The sequence below is a fragment of the Ambystoma mexicanum genome, chromosome 6p, assembly GCF_040938575.1.
Source record: "Ambystoma mexicanum isolate Mex_15411 chromosome 6p, UKY_AmexF1_1, whole genome shotgun sequence".
Classification (NCBI taxonomy): Eukaryota; Metazoa; Chordata; class Amphibia; order Caudata; family Ambystomatidae; genus Ambystoma; species Ambystoma mexicanum.
In genome coordinates, this window is record NC_090935.1 from 285,175,561 (window position 1) to 285,195,590 (window position 20,030).

The following is a 20,030-nucleotide window of genomic DNA, read 5'->3' on the forward strand; positions in this document are numbered from 1 at the left end:
ACTCTTTACCAAGCTCCGGGCACAAATGAACAGTTTAAGACTCCCAAAATTATGGTTTCTGTTTGATTAAGCGGTTATGGGGGCGGGCAAGTATTGGGGTGGGTGGAGTAGGGGAGGGGGGGCGGGGTTCATTGGGCCTGTCATATGTACTTCTTTTGAACATGCATGGAGCCTGTTTGTTATATTAAGAAAATGCTAATAAAACCAAAGTTTAACAAAAAAAACATATCCTTAAAGTATGCCTTCATGGGATCAGAAAGCATAAGCATCTGAAACTTCCCAAAAAACAGGACGAAGGTCTGGGCACTGGAGTGGGCAGTGGCCGCTCAGAAGGGGCATACCCCCATGACCGCAAGGAGTATGGTTGCCAGGATGGACCACCACCAATTGGATCCACATAGATCAAAAGTGCGGACGCAGGAGGGAGCGAGACTGTATGCGGCAGCGGTGTCCGAGCACGCCTATTCATTGGAGGGCGGAACGGATTCTTATGCTCGACAAAGCATGGAGAAGGCTGCTCTTCCCCAAAAGGAGACCCTCAGCACCAGCCGTAGTGAACGTTGGTGTAAGAGTTATTCAAAATGGCTGCTGTGGTCCGCGGGGGTTGGGCCACCTTTTTGTTAACGCCTAAGGTGCACTGACTCACTGGTGTAGTGAGGCCATAGCCCCCTCAGTGGAGTGCAGGGGTCTTATGTGACATTTTAGCCCTGGAGCAAGGAACCTCGGCAGAGCCGGTACTCGCAGATCTAGGGTGCTTACTCAACACCTTAGGGACTGCTGAAGAATTAGCCCCAATAAGGAGACCCTCGGCAGAGCAGGTACTGGAAGGCATATGGTGCGTGACCACCTTCTTTGCCCCCTCAGCAGAACTGGTGTCACCACGAGCCTGAGCGTGGGAAGGCTGAGAGCCGCTCCCAACAGCCAGGGCCCTTGATGGGGGTCCCTGAATCCTGCCAGTGTTAAATATAGCCCCAAGAAGGGGAAACTCAGGGTTAATCCCAGTACATTTAGCCACCTTGAGAGGGGCCTCGAGCTGAGACTCAGTGCAATTCGTTCCCGATGTGGAAACCTGAGGCCGAACCCCGTTGCCAAGAGCCACAGAATAACTGGGCCCAACTTTAGCCCCTTAATGGGGAACCTTGAAAGAAGATACGATTTTGGCAGCCCACCCTGCGGGGGTCCTCGGAGGAAGCGTTGGTGCACCTGTTAGGCCCCTTGCGGGATACCTCAAGGATATCCCTGGTAGTAGAGCTACTTAAGCCCCTCGCTGACCTGGAAGACCCTGGGAAGGAGTCCCCTGGCCGGGGTGCCCTGAAAAGGAAAGAACTTAGCGGTCATTTCCTTTTGTCAATGAAGACCTGTAAGTGAGGTGGAGGAACTCGTTGCAACACCTCCTCCCACCTGACAAGCCGACGCTGGAGTACACGGACGGAAAGGGAGTCGCTACAGAAGCACATGTCCCAATTGTGTTCCGGGTCTAAAGAATCCAGGCAAAGAGTGGGGATGCGCTTCCGCGAAACGACGGTCGCAGGATGAACAGGACACGAATCCCAGACACTCTGGCATAGACTGAGGACAAGATGACCATGGAACCGGAGCAGGAATGAAGGACAAGGGAACAAAAAGAAAATATTCCCAGTGATGCAAGTGCGTCCGCATCCGTCCGCGCAGAAAAAAAGACTGAAGGGCAGTGCGGGGGCAGAGCTCAGGAAGGCAGGGGTACGGTCCAGAGCAGTGGCCCTGTGTAAAAATAAAGACACAAATTACATTTTTGATGCTTTTTTTTTTTACAAAAGTGCTCCGGTCCGTCCTGAAGGACGGAATGTCCTCCACAAGTATGGAGGAAAGGGCACGGGACTATGCAGAATAACAAAGCACTGCATTTTTCCAGACTTGGGACTTAAGCTACAGGTTAAATTTATCATGTTTAAACATTTTGTCAATTTCATTGGGCTAGGTGACACCACAAAGCAGGCGTTCACGTGATTTAATCACTATATGCACTTTTGATAGACCAAGATGCAAATCAACTGGATGGCACTATTGTGCCCCGATCTACTGCAAAGACTTGTAGCACCATAAAATTCCACTTTATACGAGGATAAGACTACCCCCTCAATGGAAGATACTCTTGAAATTATGTCTGAAAACAACACTTGTGGGTTGAGCCCATAAGGTGTATAACATCCATGCAGGACAATTTTCCAGACATTTTGATAGAGTTCCTTGACAACATGTAGCCTCAGCCTTCAACATAAGCTGCGGTAAACATTTAACATACTCCGGAATCACCTTTTTTACAAAATGCACCATTACAAAATGCACAGACACCTCCACCCATGTATACCCAAATCGGACCAAGGTGCTGAATGAAATCTTGCCGAAACTGGCACGTGAGCTTGCATCAACCTCAAAACCTGTACACTTCTACAGGACATAGGAAACAAGGCAGTGGCTGAGCCACAGACAACACGATTTCATATCAATACAGGGAAGAAGTGGGCTGTCTGGAAGGGAACATGTTTCAGGGAGTCCCATCTCTCCATTGCAATTCAAGTACTCTTCAGAGATATTCACTACACCTGGGTGGTGTGTATATTAATTCATGCAAGTTATTTTCGACAGTGGAAGAGTAGAGCCCATTGATTTGGTCTACTTCATTTGGCTAATGGAGTACCGATTAACAGCCTGGTCTATTTGTACCAAATCTTAATTGTAAGCGCCAGACCATAGCACATGGCAATATTGTATATTCCACCATACGAGAAAGGAGACCGAGACCTGCGTTTCCATCCCAGGATCACTGTAAATAACCCTTAAACTCATACGACTCTGGCACTTCCTCAGGCTTATCAGAACTAGACAATTACACAACAGAATCTGCAGCATTCACAGCACTACCCCTCTCAAAAAGTTAGGTTGCATTATCAAGTCCCAGAGTATACGTTTTGGTTTTGGGACAGAGTTTATTTATTGAAACAAGAGTGTATTTGCTCTTCTCTACCAGGGAACAAGAGCATTTTCTTCCATAATGCATGACTTTATGGTAATCGCTATCGGTCGAAACAGACAGGTGTGGGCATGTCTAAAAACTGATTTTAAACAACATTTTGAGAACTGCCTGGAACTTCCTAATCAGTTTCACACTTTTCAATTGAAGGGAGAGGGGTTGTTTAATGGTATCATGATATTTGTGGTAGGATTTCTTGGTGCATTTCAATGTTAGGCCCTCCATCCATTAACAAAATTAGCATTTAAAAGAAAAATCCATAAACCAGATGGCCTTACCGTGTAACCTGGAATTGACATAAGGCGGCGAGAGATTGTCATGAGACCCAAGGTCCCTGCTTGGCATATGGTCATAATGGGTCCCATCTCCGTAGTTCTGTTAATGTAAGAAGAATATATAGAGATCACACTCCCATCAAATGGCTTATGGAAAACATTTTCAAAATCAAGACCAGGAGTATCAGAATAGTGAGTTACTGCATTTTCAAACTGTTTAACCTGAAAGCGATAATGGCCTGCTCATACACTGTGCCTCTATGATTGAAGTAACTGGAAGCTGCAGCATGCATTTGTGAAACCCATCAGGGGAGGGCTGCGGGTTTCTTCATTCACCACTTTCATCATTCCAGCAGATGGCCCACAATCCACAAATACATTATTCTAATCCTGGTACTGGCTCCCAAGTAGCCAACAGTATGAGGGTTTAGGACTGGTGTCCCAGCCTTTACATTTTTATTTATTTAAATTTATATAGCACGCAAACAGCCTTTAGGCATCGAGGCGCTGTTACATGTGATAACTTAGTCTGATAAATGTCTTGCATACATACCTTATACCAGAAAGCTATCATTTATCAGCAGGCCTACCTGTTGAAAGGTGGGCCACTAAATCAGAAGTCCATTTCAGGGCACACATGGGCTGCCAAAGATGGAGTACATCAACAACCGTGGCTAAGTGATAAATTCCCTCCCCTCCTTGTTACTATGGTCCTCCTTTAGACACAACCTCCAAATATTGTTGTTCTACAGCAGGGGCCTGCAACCTACAGCTCTTCAGATATTTTGGACTACGCATCTTAAGACCTGTCACCATTTCAGAACCCTGGGAAGGGCTGATGGGATTTGCAGTCCGAAGTATTAGGAGAGCCAACATTTGCAGACTCATCTTCTAGAGGACTGTACAATCCTAGACTAGTGGACACAACTACTTAGCAGTACAGTGAGCTATATAAGCTTACTTAACTACTCACCCATTAATTATATATTAGGAACTGTCACATTTTATGTAAAAGCATGTGATATCACCATTCATTCCAAAATAAAGTAACAAGGAGATGCGCTATTAATTATGTGACAGGCTAGACAATACAAAGGTTCCTGTTAGTTGGCATGCCATTTGATATTCAAATACGGGACCCATGGTAGCAGTTGACAGGCATTTGAAGAAATTGTAATGTAATGGAGGTTGACAATCTATTTAAACAAGGCAGAGTTTACACTCTGGTCTGAAAACTCTTTGGATTTCTCTAGGTCTCCTTGCCATCCTCCCAGTTAATGGGAATGTGATGTTTCCGTTCCAAGTCCTGATCCACTATTCATCACCCTATGTGCTCCTGCACTTATGCTGGTACAGCATTCACTTTTCATATGGAGTATGCTCAATTATACTGTTAAGGTCTCGTGGTAGAGAGACTCGATTCGGTGAATAACTCAATATAACTAAAACATTCTGGGCAAATTCTTCCCTTAAGCACGAGAGGAAACCCATTGCTCATGAATGAATAGTTGTTGAGAAGAATACAAACCCAACATTAACATTTGGTGCACTTGGAGATGAAGATCGAATAGAATAGAATTGAATTGAGACGGGAGAATGTCTCAAGTGAGAGAAAGGCGCAGTATATAGCAATGGGCTTCACAGCTTTTGGTCTTTGGTGGGCATGTGGTAAGTGAAACATGAGAGTAAAGGGGAAGTCTAGATAAAGAAAATAGTGCCATCATTTGAGTAATAAGGCATGCATCCAACTTATGAACACGTTCTCTCAACTATGTCTGTCTTTCTTACAGTCACCAGTTTCCCAATTCTATACTCCTCAATCTACACACTGAACTCTTCATGCACTGTGAAAGCTAATTTGTTTTACATGGTCGCCTAAGATCGCTAGATTTAAGCAGGACACTCCCCGTAGAATGTTCTACTTCATTGCTTTTACAAAACTCTCAATTTGCAGACGCCGATCGCCTAGTTCAGAAGACGTGGGCTTTTCAGTGCTTTGCCATCTACCCACCGGGAGAACCTTTACATGTTCGAGTGTTGCTAATTGGGGTAAGGTGCACTGCGAGCTCCCCTGAATCAGGCACCTCCTCTATGATCTAGACAGTGTTCACGTGCAGGTTGTTCTATTGAAACAACTCCTTGTAAGGTGATACAGCCTCGCCTACTGCCCTCTATTGCAAACCCTGAAGTATGCCTTCCACCACAACCTAGCCTACTGCGCTCTGAAGTATGCCTTCCCCCACAACCTCGCCTACTGCCCTCTATTGCAAACCCTGAAGTATGCCTTCCCACCAGTACCTGCTTTACCTAAATACTGTTAATGAGTTCAGGAATAGGTGCACAGTGATCATTTCGTTTCACACGTCCACCTTCTACGTTCACAGCGGCTTTTAATGATCGTTTTTCTTCCAAAGTAACAGTTGTCGTGAAGATGGCTTAGCAAAATCATTAAGTGGCCCGAAATTTGTACAGTTTTTGAATGAAGGAGCATTAGACCGAGTCACAAAACCTAATAAGTAATGTCAAAGAAACACTAATGCCTCATGACATGTTTTGAAGTCCACTTGTTAGCTTTCCTTCCTAATTGTTGATTTTTCCTGCACAATTTCTTTAAAGTATATCCACGAGTATGAAATGGGTAAATTATGATGTAGCCCATTTATTGGTAAACCCCTCCAATCAGCATAATTATTTTCATTATTTTGTTCACCCCTAGAAGATATATTCATTAATTCTGTCATTCTTGAAGAATCATCTTAATTAAACAGGTCAAGTGTAAGGTTTCCTATTATCCAATGGGCAGCCGGAATCAGCAGGTTATCCATTTAAAATCTTTTTTCAAACTGGGTTTTAGTTCAACTTTTTGCAGAATCAAAAAAAAGTAACACGCAGTGAACATTTTTCCAAAGTAGTAGTTCTGTGACAAATGTTTCAAATAAGACATTCTTTATAAAAAAAGGTATACTTCATACCATAACAGGTTTTTCTTTGATGTAGTGCTACATAAAGAAGTTTCTATAATTTGTTAGTACTGTAAATAATAGGGGTTACTATTTACTGAATCGAAAGGATGAAAAGCTGAGTCAACTATGCCTTTTTTTCGAACTTGTGATCTGCAGGGTGAGCAATGATCTCAGAAGGGAGTGCTTAATCCGCCCGGCTATCATACAGGCAGATGTGCTGGCAATAATGCCCCAACAAGTGAAATGTCTTAAACCGTGTGTGCCATTTAAGGATTTCCAAAAAGCCCCTTCCTGTGGTGGACTTGGTCAGTGCCTATATCCGGGATTGCATCAAAGAGTAAGTGCATATTATCTCTTAAAATGGCCTACAAATCATGAGAACATTTAAAACAGGTTAGAAAATATAACAAAAGGAAACATACATGCAGCCACCTCCGGGGTGGATGGCCATGCACACTGGCTTGCACACTGCATGACAGCTTCTGAAGAGGAGAGGGAAGAAGGAAGCAGGTTAATAAAATATTAATGTATTAGCAGAACATTTACAAACAATTTGCAAAGTACATCGGGGAGGGTTGCAACATTGAACATAGTGGTTGCTAGCTGCTATGTCAACACGGATGAAGCACTTCAAAAGTATTATGGCATCTGAAAGACTTTAATCCCAGCTGTGTTCTGACTGCCCAATCAAGATAAGGTAGACAGATGTATGCATGTGGTGTTCAGTGTGCTGCTGCAGGGCATGCAATCGCGCCACATTCACTGCAAGAAGGGAATAGTTTCTTACCTGTAACTCCATTTCTCCAGCATTGGTATCTTTCATGGATTCACATGCTTAGTATATTCCCCGTCGTCAGACTGGGACCCTCGGTACACATATATAGCCTTTTCCTATAGGAAAACTTCGACACTTTTGTGTCCTATCTACGTCCTTTTTGGACACGCCTACGCATGCTCCGTAGGCCGTCCCAGTATAAGAGGCCCACCCCCGCGGCTCCCCTTCAGATTTCGGCCCCTCCAAAGTAGGAAGGGTTAAACTTATCAAGCAAATGCATTGCATTCCGGGGAGGTTGGCGGGCGCATGTGAATCCATGAAAGATACCAATGCTGGAGAAATGGAGTTACAGGTAAGAAACTATTCCCTTCTCCAGCATTGGATCATTCATGGATTCACATGCTTAGAATAGATTGTATAGCAGTAACATCTGAGACGGCGGTGAGAATGTAATGTAATATACCCTCACCATAATACACAATGCATATGTACAGCAGGAATAAGTTAACTCATATAACCTTACCCACATAAAGTATACTGTCATCAAAAGGTAGAAAACCGACTCTCAACAGCGTGGAGCTTACCTTACTGAAACAGATGGCGCAGGACAGCTCTTCCCATCTGCACCTCGTCCGCATGCTGCCTGGCAAGACAGTAGTGGCAGGTAAACGTGTGGGGCACTGACCATGCCGCAGCGTGGCATATGTCTGTCAGCGGAATTCCTGCCCACAATGCTGCCGAGGAGGACGTTGCTCTTGTAGAATGGGCTCTAGGATGACCTTGCAGCGGCCTTCCGGCCTTGGAGTGGCAAAACGCAATCGTTGATGAGACCCATCGAGCCAATCCTTGTTTAGAGATTGCTTTTCCCCTCGTCGACGGACCATATGCGATGAACAATTGTTGAGTAGACCTGAGTTTGTGTATGATGTAGGTAAAATTTCAGAGCCCTCTTAACGTCCAAGGTATGAAGAGCTTTTTCTGCTGCCGATGATGGGGTCGCGAAGAAAGTAGGGAGAACAATGGACGAGTGTTTGTGATACACTGTCGGAACTTTTGGGACGAACGTAGGATTAGTTGCCAGGACCACCTTGTCCTTAAAGAATCTCAAGTATGGCGGGTCTACGACCAGCGATTGCAGTTCCGAGATTCTCCTAGCTGATGTGATAGCAATTAAGAATGCCAACTTCCACGACATGAATTTCATGTCCGACGTGGCCATAGGCTCAAATGGCGGTTTCATTAAGCCTGCCAACACTGTGTTGAGACTCCAAGTTGGAGGGAAACGTTTCACTGGGGGAAAAGTACGAAATAAACCCCTCCTGAAGTGTTTCACCAGTCTGTCGCTGAATAGAGGAGACGACTGTCTCCTCCTCGTGAACCTAGAGATGGCCGCCAGGTGCACCTTTATCGATGTGAAGGATAAACCACTCTCCGCCAAGAGAAGCAGGTAAGATAGAATTTGTTCCGGTGTCGCCGTCAACAGTTGTAGACCTTGCTGTCCTCAACACCATTCACAGAACCTCTGCCATTTATAGGTGTAAGATTTGTTGGTAGAAGGGGCTCGAGCCGCCTGCAGAATTTTTTGACAATCCTCCGAAACGTCTAAAGCACCGAACTCCGAAAAGTCAGGAGCCAGGCTGCAAGGTTGAGACTGTCCGGGTCGTGATGCCACACCGTGCCTTTGTCCCAGGATAGAAGGTTTGGGACTCTCGGAAACGCTATTGGATGTTCCAGCGACAGGTGAAGCAGGTCGGAGAACCACGGTTGCCGCGGCCAATACGGTGCCACTAGAATTACCCGGCAACTGTATCTGCGTATCCACTGTACTATCCTCCGTATGAGGGGGAACGGAGGAAAAGCATAAAGGAACATGTCCGTCCATGGGAAGGAGAATGCCTCCCCAATGGAACCTCCTGAGGCCATCTGCTTGCGAATTGCTCGCATTTCTTGTTGTCCTATGTTGCGAAAGCGTCCAGAGGGGGGTGTCCCCATTTCTCAAACACTTTCATCAGCTGAATCGTGTCCATTTCCCATTCGTGTATCTGGGCCATGCTTCTGCTGAGGGAATCCGCTTGCGAATTCCTCACTCCCGGGAGATGGTGAGCCACGATAGAAATCCCATGCTTCAATGCCCAATGCCATGATTTTTCTGGGCCTCTATGGAAAGAGTTCTTGATCGCGTCCCTCCTTGTTTTCTCAAATAAAACATGGCCGTCGTATTGTCGGTCAGTACTCGTACTCGCGATCCCTTGATGTGTGGTAGGAACGCCTTCAAAGCCCATCGTACTGCTCTGAGCTCCAACACGTTTATGTGTAGGAGTGACTCAGTTGGAGACCAGCGACCTTGCGTTTGAGGGGTACCCATGTGAGCTCCCCATCCGGTTAGGGACGCATCCGTGACTATGGTTCGCTGAAACTCTGGTTCCTGCAGGGGTACACCGTTGTTCAAATTGTGGGAACTCTGCCACCACTGAAGGGTCCGAAGCAGCTTGTCGTCGTCGATGGTTATCTTGTCTCACCACGATCCTTGGGCCTGTGTCCATCGGTCCGCGAGGAATTCCTGGACTGGCCTCATGAATAGGCGACAGTTTGCCACCAGATGGATGCAGGATGCCATGGCCCCTAGGACCGAAACGTATTTCCTGATTAAGAGCCTGGTGGTTTGTTGTAGTCGGCCCGCCAGCTGATTGAGTTTTGAGGTTCTGTCGAGAGAAGGCTTCACTAGCCCCAACTGGGTCTCGAACTGTGCCCCCAGGAACACCAACGTTCTCGATGGCCGAAGAGAGGATTTTTCGAAGTTTATGGCAAATCCCAGATGTTGCAGAAGCTGCATGGTGGCTTGCAAACTTGTGTCGGTCGACGCTGGGAAGGATCCCCTTACCAGCCAGTCGTCTAGGTATGGGTATACGTGGTGGCCTTGCTTCCGTAGCCAGGCCGCTACTGGGGCCAGGTATTTTGTGAACGTTCTGGGGGAGGTCTTGAGCCCAAAGGGAAGAACCGTGAACTGGTAGTGAGTCCGCCCTATTATGAATCTCAGGAATTTCCTGTGTTTCCGACACATTGGAATATGGAAGTACGCGTCCTGTAAGTCCAGGGACGCTAGAAAATCCCCTCCTTGAACGGCGCGGATCACTTCCTGCAGCGTGAGCATTTTGAATTTTAGGCTCTATAAAGACTTGTTGAGATCTCGTAAGTCCAAAATGGGACGCCATTTGCCGTTCGGCTTTTTTACGACGAATTATCTTGAGTAGACTCCTTGACCTCTCTGTGATGTTGGAACTAATTCTATCACGCCCTTTGCTAACATGAGTGTTACCTCTTGTTGCAGTATCCTCAGATGGGAATGAGCGGTGAACGCAGGTGGAATGTGCGGAGGGCTGTGCTTGAATTGTAGAGAGTGCCCGTTCCTTACAGTGTCCAGCACCCATTGATCCGTCGTTATTCGTTCCCATTCATCGACATATGCGGACACTTCCCCCCAGAACGGTGTGTTGACTGTCACTGCTGATCTTTATTTTGTTTGTCTCTTGAAGACGGATAGGATGGTCTCTTCCTGGATGTCTGGAAGTTCCGGCGTCGGTTTGCCGTTTGGGAAGCACGCCTGTACCCTTGGGAGGGGTAAGCCGACCTGCCAAAGGATCTGTCTCCAGACGCAGAGAACCTGGAATTACCTGAAGCCCCTCTAAAGGGACGAAAAGACTTGTAGCTTCGGCCACTCTGGAGGGCACCCAATGAACGTGCCGTGTCCGAGTCCTCTCGAATTCCCTTTAGGGCCTTGTCTACCTTCTCTGCGAATAAAAGGTCTCCATCAAAAGGCATATCTAATACTTTGTATTGTACCTCTGGTCTGAAGTAGGTACACTTGAGCTATGACTGTCATCGTAATACGACCCCATTATTGACTTGCTTGAAGCCTGATTCAGCGAGGTCCACCGCAATGTTTATGGCGTGATTGGAGGCTTCCTCACCCTCTCGGACAAGTAACATCGCTGCCTTCCTATGCTCTTCAGGAAGATGATCCAGCAACGGCGCTAGCCTGTGCCACATCTCTGTCGTATCTGGCTACAATAGCCAGAGAGTTTGCAGCCTTTACTGTGGTTGCTCTCACGGATAGCACTTTTTTGCCAAAGGCATCCTGGCGTCTTGCTTTGTTTTCAGGCGGAGTCGTGCACTTGTGCTGGGCCTTCGCCTTCCTCGCCGCTGCCGCCGACACCACCGATTCTGGCCTTGGTTGGGAGTATAAACACTTGGGGGTAGACTCTGGAGCCTTAAACTTTTTCTCGAGGCGTCCTTTCACTGCCGGCTCCGAAAAGGGGCGACGTATAGTCTGCAACCCTTCCTTCCACACGTGGTCTAGTATTGGTATTGAGAACACAGACCTCCTTCTCTTACCCATGTGGTCGAACAAAAAACAGTCCTTTTTCTGTTCTTCCTGGGACAAACCAAATTCCTTACACGCCTTCTCCACCATAGAATGGAATGATGCAATGTCGTCCGGAGGGGACGGGTGAGCCGGGCTTCTTGGGGTTTCTAACTCCACCTCTGACTCCCGGGTTGGATCCCTGGAGGGGGATGATGAGATATCCGACATAGCTCCCCTGTCCGACTCCGAATCTGGCAGCTCACCTTCCTCTTGGGGTGCCAGTTCTGAGATTGGCGTGCGTCGTTGGGCGGGACGGGCCCGGCTCGTCGACGGGTGACTGTGGCAGGTTTACCTGAGGTAGTCTCTGGTCCAACGACTGTACCAAAGACTGAAGCGTGGACAGAATTTCCAACGACAAAACAGATTGAGGATTGAGAAGAGGGGCAGATACCGGTATACCGGATCCCCTCGTCGACGACTTGTCAACCACTCGTAACCCGAGGTCTGCCGGGCCAGCTATTCTCCCGCTCTCGTCCTCCCCCGAGGACAGCGACACAGCCTGTTTTTGCAATAAAGTATCCGGGGGGATCGGATCAAAAACTTCAGGCCTCCAGGCTTCCTGTATAATCCCCGTTGACGAGGCCACCGTCGTTGTCGGTGGGAAGGTGGATACCACGTGCGTCAGTGGCAGGGTGGAGGCCGATGACTGGACTGCAGACGACTTAGCAGGTGGTTTAGGCGGTCCCGTCTTTTCCACACTTGGCCTGCCTTTACTCGACTCGAGGTCGATCTATGGTGATCGCCTGAGGAGGATTTCGGCCTTTCCTGGTCATACTTTTTTGATGAAGATGACGATTTTTTCGACGAGGATTCTCTGGCTGAATGACTCAGAGATGACTCTTTTTCCGTCGGTCGAGATTTCTTCGCCGGTGGTTCCGACGAGGCAGCGCGGTGTGATGTTTTCGCCGATTGTGTGGAGTCTACCTCCGAAGGGGGGTATGCCCCTGCTCCATCATTCAGCCATGCCACCAGCCGTCGGTTTCGGTCTTTGAGGGTCTTTTGAGAAAACCCTTTGCATATGTCGCAGTTATCAGCCGAATGATGAGGGTGGAGGCAGTATATACAATCCATCTGTCCGTCCCCCTCGTAAACTTTTTTCAAACCGCACGTCGCGCATGGACGGAACAGCGCTTTTCCTGACATGGAGGAAAAGTTTTCTCGAACTCCAACTCCAGTACACAATCTTGTACAAAAGACGACACAAGGAGATCTCACTATTTTGGAGACGGTTGAGATCTGAAGGGGAGCCGCGGGGGCGAGCCTTTTATACTGGGACGGCCTACGGAGCATGAGTAGGCGGGTCCAAAAAGGACGTAGATAGGACACAAAAGTGTCGGACGTTTTCCTATAGCAAAAGGCTATATATGTGTACCGAGGGTCCCAGTCTGACGACGGGGAATATTCTTAGCATGTGAATCCATGAAAGATCCAATGCTGGAGAAATTGAATAACTGCCATGGAAGAAACATCTATTCATAACTCATTTGATAATTAAACAAGGCTTTCAAATTCTTGAACATAATTTCAAGATAAAGCAAATGAATGGCACGGTAGGGACGCAAGGACATTCTTAATTGCCTGAAGCTTTAATTTCCCCAATAAACATTAGTAACATTTTTTAAGAGGACAGGATCACACCAGTTGTAGAGAAAAGCAGACTTTAGACACAAGTAAAATCATGCGGCATATAATGGCACAATGCTTTGGTGGTTATGTGACGGGAAAAGGTGCACTCTTAAAGAGTACCCCGCTTCTCATCTTGATAACATACCAGTATAAATTGGTCACCCTAACTCCAAAGCAGGCATATTAACTTACTCAGATCGCTTACTGGCATACGAACCGTTACCTTAAGGTTATCTGCAGTTCTTTGTAGCAGACAAAACCACGCACGTGTTCTGTAGACAGACGTAACACTTATAAATTGTTGAACATCAATGATTATGTAGGTCGCTGTTCCGAGTTGCTTATTGTTTGATGTGCTTTGCACTCTGAAGTAAACTGCACTTTCTGGCTGGCTGACATACATGTGTGGAAGGGAGGCAAGAGTGGGCGTGCAGCAATAGTCGATCCTTCTGTGCCCTCTCCCTCTCCCCACCAGTCTCCTCACCCTGGCGCAGTACGTTGTAAATATCTTTGAATCAGTGTGTCCTAGGTCCTTGAACATGGTTTCCCAGATCCCATAGGAACCTCTGACTTTTGTTTCTCACATCAGGCGCTTAAAATTAGCTTTATCTGGTCCTTCTACGAATCACATTGATGTTTGGACGATTTTAGGCAACTGTCTCATGTGTGAAGGGGCTGAAATCCAGGGAAAGGGAGGAGGTGTCCAAATGTCACGTAGCCAACAATGCCCGAGGTCTTAACAGGTAACTATTGAAAATCTGCTGCAAACTGGTGGAACAGTGTGGAATTGTACAAGGAGAGATCTCATAACTGTGATTTTAAAAGACCCACATTGATTGGCTATTTAAAATATCCAACTAAGATTCGTCCATCTTAAAAATCTGTTACACTCAATGGGGACTTGAAGAGTGCCCTTTTTGGTTTGGGCGCATATGGTGACACTCACGATACCTATGTGACAAAACACTGCTAGCATAAGAAAGAAGCATAGGTGTCCAGAGCAGGATCTGGTTGACATGGTAACCGGAAATGGTATGAAAATGCTGAATCAGAAAAGTTTATTTTGTTCAATAGTTGGGAATTTTACAATGTTTCTCCCAATCAGGAGTCTAGTTTGAAATCACATGCCTTTATCCTGTGCTGGCGTAGTGATCCTTTCTTTGCCCCGGAACCCACTGGTGTACCTGGAGCCCTATATAGCCCCCCATATTGTGCAGGAGTCCTGGGACAAGTACGACCCCCTGATTCTGGCCAGATACACAGCAGAGACTGCAGGAGTCCCCCCCGCTTCTTATAGCAGCCACACAATTTACACAGTTGGGCATCAACATCGCTTTAACAGGTGTTTTGGGACCCTTTTACAAAGGGAATTTGTGCTTGCTTCCATAAAACTTGATGCAAGCCCAAATTCCCTTAGAAAAAAAGCCCAAAAACGAGTGTAAACCTACCACAGTGAGAGGGGACAGTTAAGAAATTAATTTTTAACTATGTTTTTCCAGACCTTTTTCCTAAGGGAATTAGGGTTTGTGTTAAGTCCCAATAACAACACACATAGGCCACTCTGTGTGTGAAAACCTTTATTGGATAAGGATCATACAAAGGAGAACTGCCCCCAGCAGGAGCAGCATCTGTGTCTCTCCCTCCTCAACAGTCACCTCCACACTATAGAACCCTGTGCTTATAATGGTGGAAGACACCTGGGTTCCACAGTAACCATAGTTTGAGAGATGCACTGTAGGCCACTAGGAACCGGAGTTTTAACTAAGGCAATTCGTGCATTCACAATACTATGTGGAAACCATATACAATATGCTATATATCCTAACACCACCTCTCCTTAACCAAAAATGATATACATTGCACGATAATATGTGGAAATCATATACAAGATGCTATATATCCTAACACCTCCTCTCCTTAACCAAACATGTTGAAACTACAACTGCAAAAATAATATATATATATATTGTGTAAAATGCATGCATCACTCCTATGAAATTGACTGTGGTGCTTGCCTTGGAACCATGCAGAAGACACCATATTTATTGCCTCTTGCTACCCTTGAGAATAGCCACTCTCTCCTTATTCCAAATGCCACCTCCTTTGACTAACACCGAAGAACCTAAGTCTTTAACAACTTGTTTGGGCTCCGAGAACAACGAGGCACCCTTGCGCACTTTGGTGGGAAGTTTAATTTTGATCCAGTCACCTTCCTCAACTCTGAACTCCCTGCAGCAATGCTTCTGATCATATCTCTCTTTAGATCTGGTCCCAGAATCAATAATCTTCCCTCTCACCTACTCTACATCTACTCTACATCTACTCTACATCTACTCTACATCTACTCTACATCTACTCTACATCTACTCTACATCTACTCTACATCTACTCTACATCTACTCTACATCTACTCTACATCTACTCTACATCTACTCTACATCTACTCCAACCAGTTTGGACCTCCCCATCCACCCAGGGCATATGTGGGAGTTGGGCTTCCTTCCTCGTAATAGTTCAAAGGGGGACCCCCCCTGTGACACTGTGGGGAGCTAACCTATATTGAAATGTTCTTTCCATCACCGTTCTTATCCAGTCCCCACCGGTGGCCACCGCAATCCTGATGGCTTTCCATAAGAGTTCTACACACCGATTACTCTGGGGGTGATATAAAGCAGTGTTGATTTGCACTATCCCATTTCTGCTCAGCAATTCCTTAAATTCCTTGGATACCAATTGGGAACCATTATCAGATAGACATTTACTAGGGAATCCTTCTCTCCAGAATAGCTGTTCCATACATTTTACAATGTTGCTACTAGAAATGTCCTTTAACACAGACTTCGGGCCATTTGGACAATAAATCCATGACCACTAACAAGTAACCGTCTCTTCCACCTCCTATGTTAAATGGTCCCAACAGATCTAATGCAATCTCATCCCACGGTACCCGGGAACATTCTCTTACTACCATGGGCACCTTTTGTACTCTGAGCCCTTTATTACCTTCAACACATTCTGTGCAATCCTCAACCTGCTCCTCCGTATCTTTGTCAACTCCCGGCCACCAGAACTCCGATCTCACCAACCCTTTAGTTCTTGCCAGACCTAGATGACCAACGTGAGCCAAATCTATTACCACTTTCCTCATGCTGGCGGGTACCACCATCTGATGTCCCCTATGTAAGTAACCATTCTGAACCCACAATTCCTCCTTCACGTTGGAAAATCCCCCCTTGTCACCCTTGTAACTTCTCAATTTCCCAGTAACCACCAATGTCAATAGTCGTTGATAAGTGGCATCTTCACTACATGCAGTATCCCAATCATCCTTCAATGTCTCTTGTACTTGAAACATTTCCACCCTCTCTTCAGAACCCAAATCATTGTCATTAGTTTGTGTCTCCCTGTGCACCGATGTAGATAAGGCATCAGCAACTACATTGGTCTCACCACTAACATGAAGCATAGTAAATTGTTACCTCTGCAGAGCTGTTACCCATTTCATAATTCGCCTTGATACGCCCTCTAAACCAGCTTTTGTGAAAATCCCAACCAAAGGTTTATGGTCCGTGCAAATCGAAAAAACTCTCTGCCCCACAAGAACATCCTGAACTTCTCCACCCCCCAGACACAAGCCAGGACTTCTTTTTCTACAACAGAATATCTAATCTCGGGGCCCTTCAGAGATCTAGATGCAAATGCCACTGTATGCAAGCCAACCTGATCTTCCTGCATGAGCACAGCACCAATGCCATAATCACTGGCATTCACAAAGAGCAAAGTGTGTCTCCCTTCCTCAAAAATCCTCAAAATAGGTGCATTGATAATAGACAGCTTAATTTTCTCGAATTCTTTTTTGCAGCAATCATCCCATTTAAAGACAACTCCCTTGCGTGTTAGCATTCTCATATTCGTTGACATTTCTGATAGTCCTTTTATAAATTTTCCATAAAATTCTACTATGTCGAGAAAAGACGCCTCCCTCAGAATACCTAGTACTTTCTTTAATCGATCATCATGTTCGACTTCATTGCTGCCGCACACAAGAACATCATCCTGATAGCACATGACACCCTTCTCTCCACCAAGCAATTTATGCATTATACTCTGAAAGACACTGGCCGCCGATAGCAAGCCGAATGGCATGTGAACACAAATAAATAGCCCAATTGGTGTAATGAAGGCCGTAAGATCTCTAGAATCAGCATGCAATTCCACTTGATGGAAGGCCGACTTTAAATCTAGGATGGAAAATACTCTAGAGCCGGAAACACCCACCAGCAGGTCATCTTTTCTGGGCAAAGGGAAATCTATCCGCTACCACCATACTATTAAGATGTCTTAGATCAATTCATAATCTCAATGATCTATTACCTTTTTTCACCACTACTATGGGACTGACCCACTCTGATGCATCAATCCTCTCAATCACTCCATCAGATTCCATCCTGTTCAATTCCTTTTCTACATCCTCTCTGAGAGCCAGGGGAATGGTACGCAATTTTGGAATGGCACCCTTTTTCAAACAAATTTTGTGGATAAACCCCTTCAAACACCCCAACTTGCTAGGGATGGAATCTGCATGTACCAGAGTGGTGCCTTCACCACTCACCGACAATACTTGCTCTGGATGGCTCGCATCAAGCCTCATCTTCAATTCGGCTTGGTCGCTCCATGAAAGCAACTCTCCCCCTCTATTGGTGACATATACTGTCCCCACAGATTTCCGGTCTTTAAATTGTAGCTCAGCTTCAAAGCTTCCTATGTCGTCTATGGGGACATCCCCATAGGCATTCGCTCTAACAGAACTCTCACGCAATGTACACAAACCAAACTTCTCCTTCCATACTTGCACACTTATTAGTGTATAGTCCGTGCCACTATGCATAAGCATTGATACTGGCACTCCTGAAACTAACACTTTGGCATAAGGCTTTTTCTTTTTTATCTTCCCATCAACCGCATTCACAGAAAACACTACCTCCCTACCATCCTCACTGTAAGAGTCATCCTCACAACCTGCACTGACTTCATGCATTTGAGCAGAATTACTAGTAAAATTCCTGCAACAGCGAGCAATATGCCCTCTCATACCAGTCATTGCATTTAATATGAATGGCAAAACAGTCCTTATCAGATGCGAGATGTGACATACTCCCACATCTAAAGCACCTCCTTCCGGGAGGAATCCTAGATGGACCACTCTCCCTAAAGTTTCTGTAGGAATTCGTCTCCTTAAACATTCCTCTAATTTCTTTCAGAGGTGCTGACTGTCGACCCCAACCTCTGCCAGCAGAAAACTTATTTTCCCGGCGACCCTCAAATCTCCTCTGGATATGCGCAGGAGGCCTGGAAGACCCTGCACCTTGTCTTTGAGTAGCCTTTGACACCTTCTGGATTGTCACTTCGCCATCTTCGAACTTGGGCTTCTCGTTAGTTGCAGTGTCTGATTGGAGCAATTTTATACATTTGTGTGCTCCACAGGTTTTTGCAATTTCAATGGCCCTATCAAGGGTGGGATTCCTTTCTTTCCATAACTCCTTCCTTACGTTGTCATTGGAACACTTTATCATCAACTGATCTCTTATGTGCTCATCCTGACAATTATCAAATCTGCATTTTACTGCCAAACCCCTTAAAGCTGTAATAAAATCCTCTATGCTCTCTCCACACTTTTGGCTTCTCGTAGCAAATTTATACCTCTCCAGAATGATATTCTCCTCTATACTGTAATGCTTATCCAACTTCGCCAATGTCCTCTCATATTACCTGCATCAGGCATGCCAACAGGTTCTGGCAACTTTTTCAAAACCTCTTGTCCCGCAGTTCCGAAGCAGTGAAATAGCAACGCCTCCTTGCGCTCATTGGAGAAATTGGAACCAAAAACAGCTAAGGCATTATTTATGGAAACCCTCCTTCCAATCTACCCAGCGCACCTTGGGATCGCCTGGTGTGGACAGGAAAAAAATTGGGGCAGGTACATTAGCCATATATGTGGCTGCTTCTTAGTTCAGTGCTACTCCCAATGAAAGGTCAATTGCCTGGCTAACACTGTTTCAGCATAAAATGTATCTAAATACTTGTGGAAACAACCTGGCAGTCACTCACCCCTGTTGGTGCACTGCAACGGACCATCCGTGTCTACAGTAATCCAGGAGACACTTATCACTGCTGTACCAGAGCTCTGTTCGATGCGGAAATGAAACGGAGAACAAAAAAAACAAAAAAAATCAAAACAAAGATGGCCCTCACGCTCTAAGGTCCCTTCCTTTAGGACCATGATGACGTGTGGCACAAGCAACGCACGGTTGTCATGTCGTAGATCCCTCCCTTATGATGACGTGACACCAATGCGAGTCGCTTGGACGGCTGCGGGGACCTCAGGCTCAAGGCGAATCTTGAAGGTAAACAATTCTGAAACTGAGTCTCTCCCGCTCTGCCAGCTGAATTCAGAAATAAATAAAGTATATGTCCTGCACTCCTTGCGAACCGCTGAGGCGGAGATTACCATATAATCATTGAGGAACACTAAAATAGTGCAGCTCGAAACCGCTACACAGTGTCGACAGTCCACTTGCAATCCAGCAGGCTGTCGCTGTGTTTTAACGATGGAACACCTTAGATACTTGAGAGGTCCCGAAATGTTGCATCGCGCTGATGATCCACTCCTCATTCAGCGGGCTGTGGCTCCCCAAGTCACCGCCAATTGACAAAATTACAGACCAAGCAGCACATCTAGGCTGATAAGAGGCAAGTCACCATCATCCGAGGTGAACGCCGGGGGCCCTGTAGCACCATCCTCGTCACCAACTGTCAAGTCCCAATAACACACATAGGCCACTGTGTGTGAAAACCTTTATTGGATAAGGTTCATCATACAAAGGAGAACGTCCCCCAGCAGGAGCAGCATCTGTCTCTCTCCCTCCTCAACAGCCACCTCCACACTCTAGAACCCTGT

The 20,030-nt window shown here is 46.1% G+C and overlaps 1 protein-coding gene across 13 annotated transcripts in view; it reads right to left on the minus strand.

The window, feature by feature from the left end:
- TCF4 (transcription factor 4) overlaps window positions 1-20,030 on the minus strand; it is a 1,236,777-nt gene that overhangs the window by 855,234 nt on the left and 361,513 nt on the right. For 10 of the 13 annotated variants that reach the window (XM_069627021.1, XM_069627019.1, XM_069627018.1 and 7 more), the window contains exons 4-5: window positions 6,671-6,730; window positions 3,289-3,385 (exon numbers count right to left, since the gene is read on the minus strand). In XM_069627021.1, coding sequence (XP_069483122.1) covers window positions 3,289-3,385; window positions 6,671-6,730 — 157 coding nt within the window. The remainder of the gene's footprint in view (window positions 1-3,288; window positions 3,386-6,670; window positions 6,731-20,030) is intronic. The other 3 variants (XM_069627025.1, XM_069627024.1, XM_069627016.1) reach the window with 1 other exon arrangement.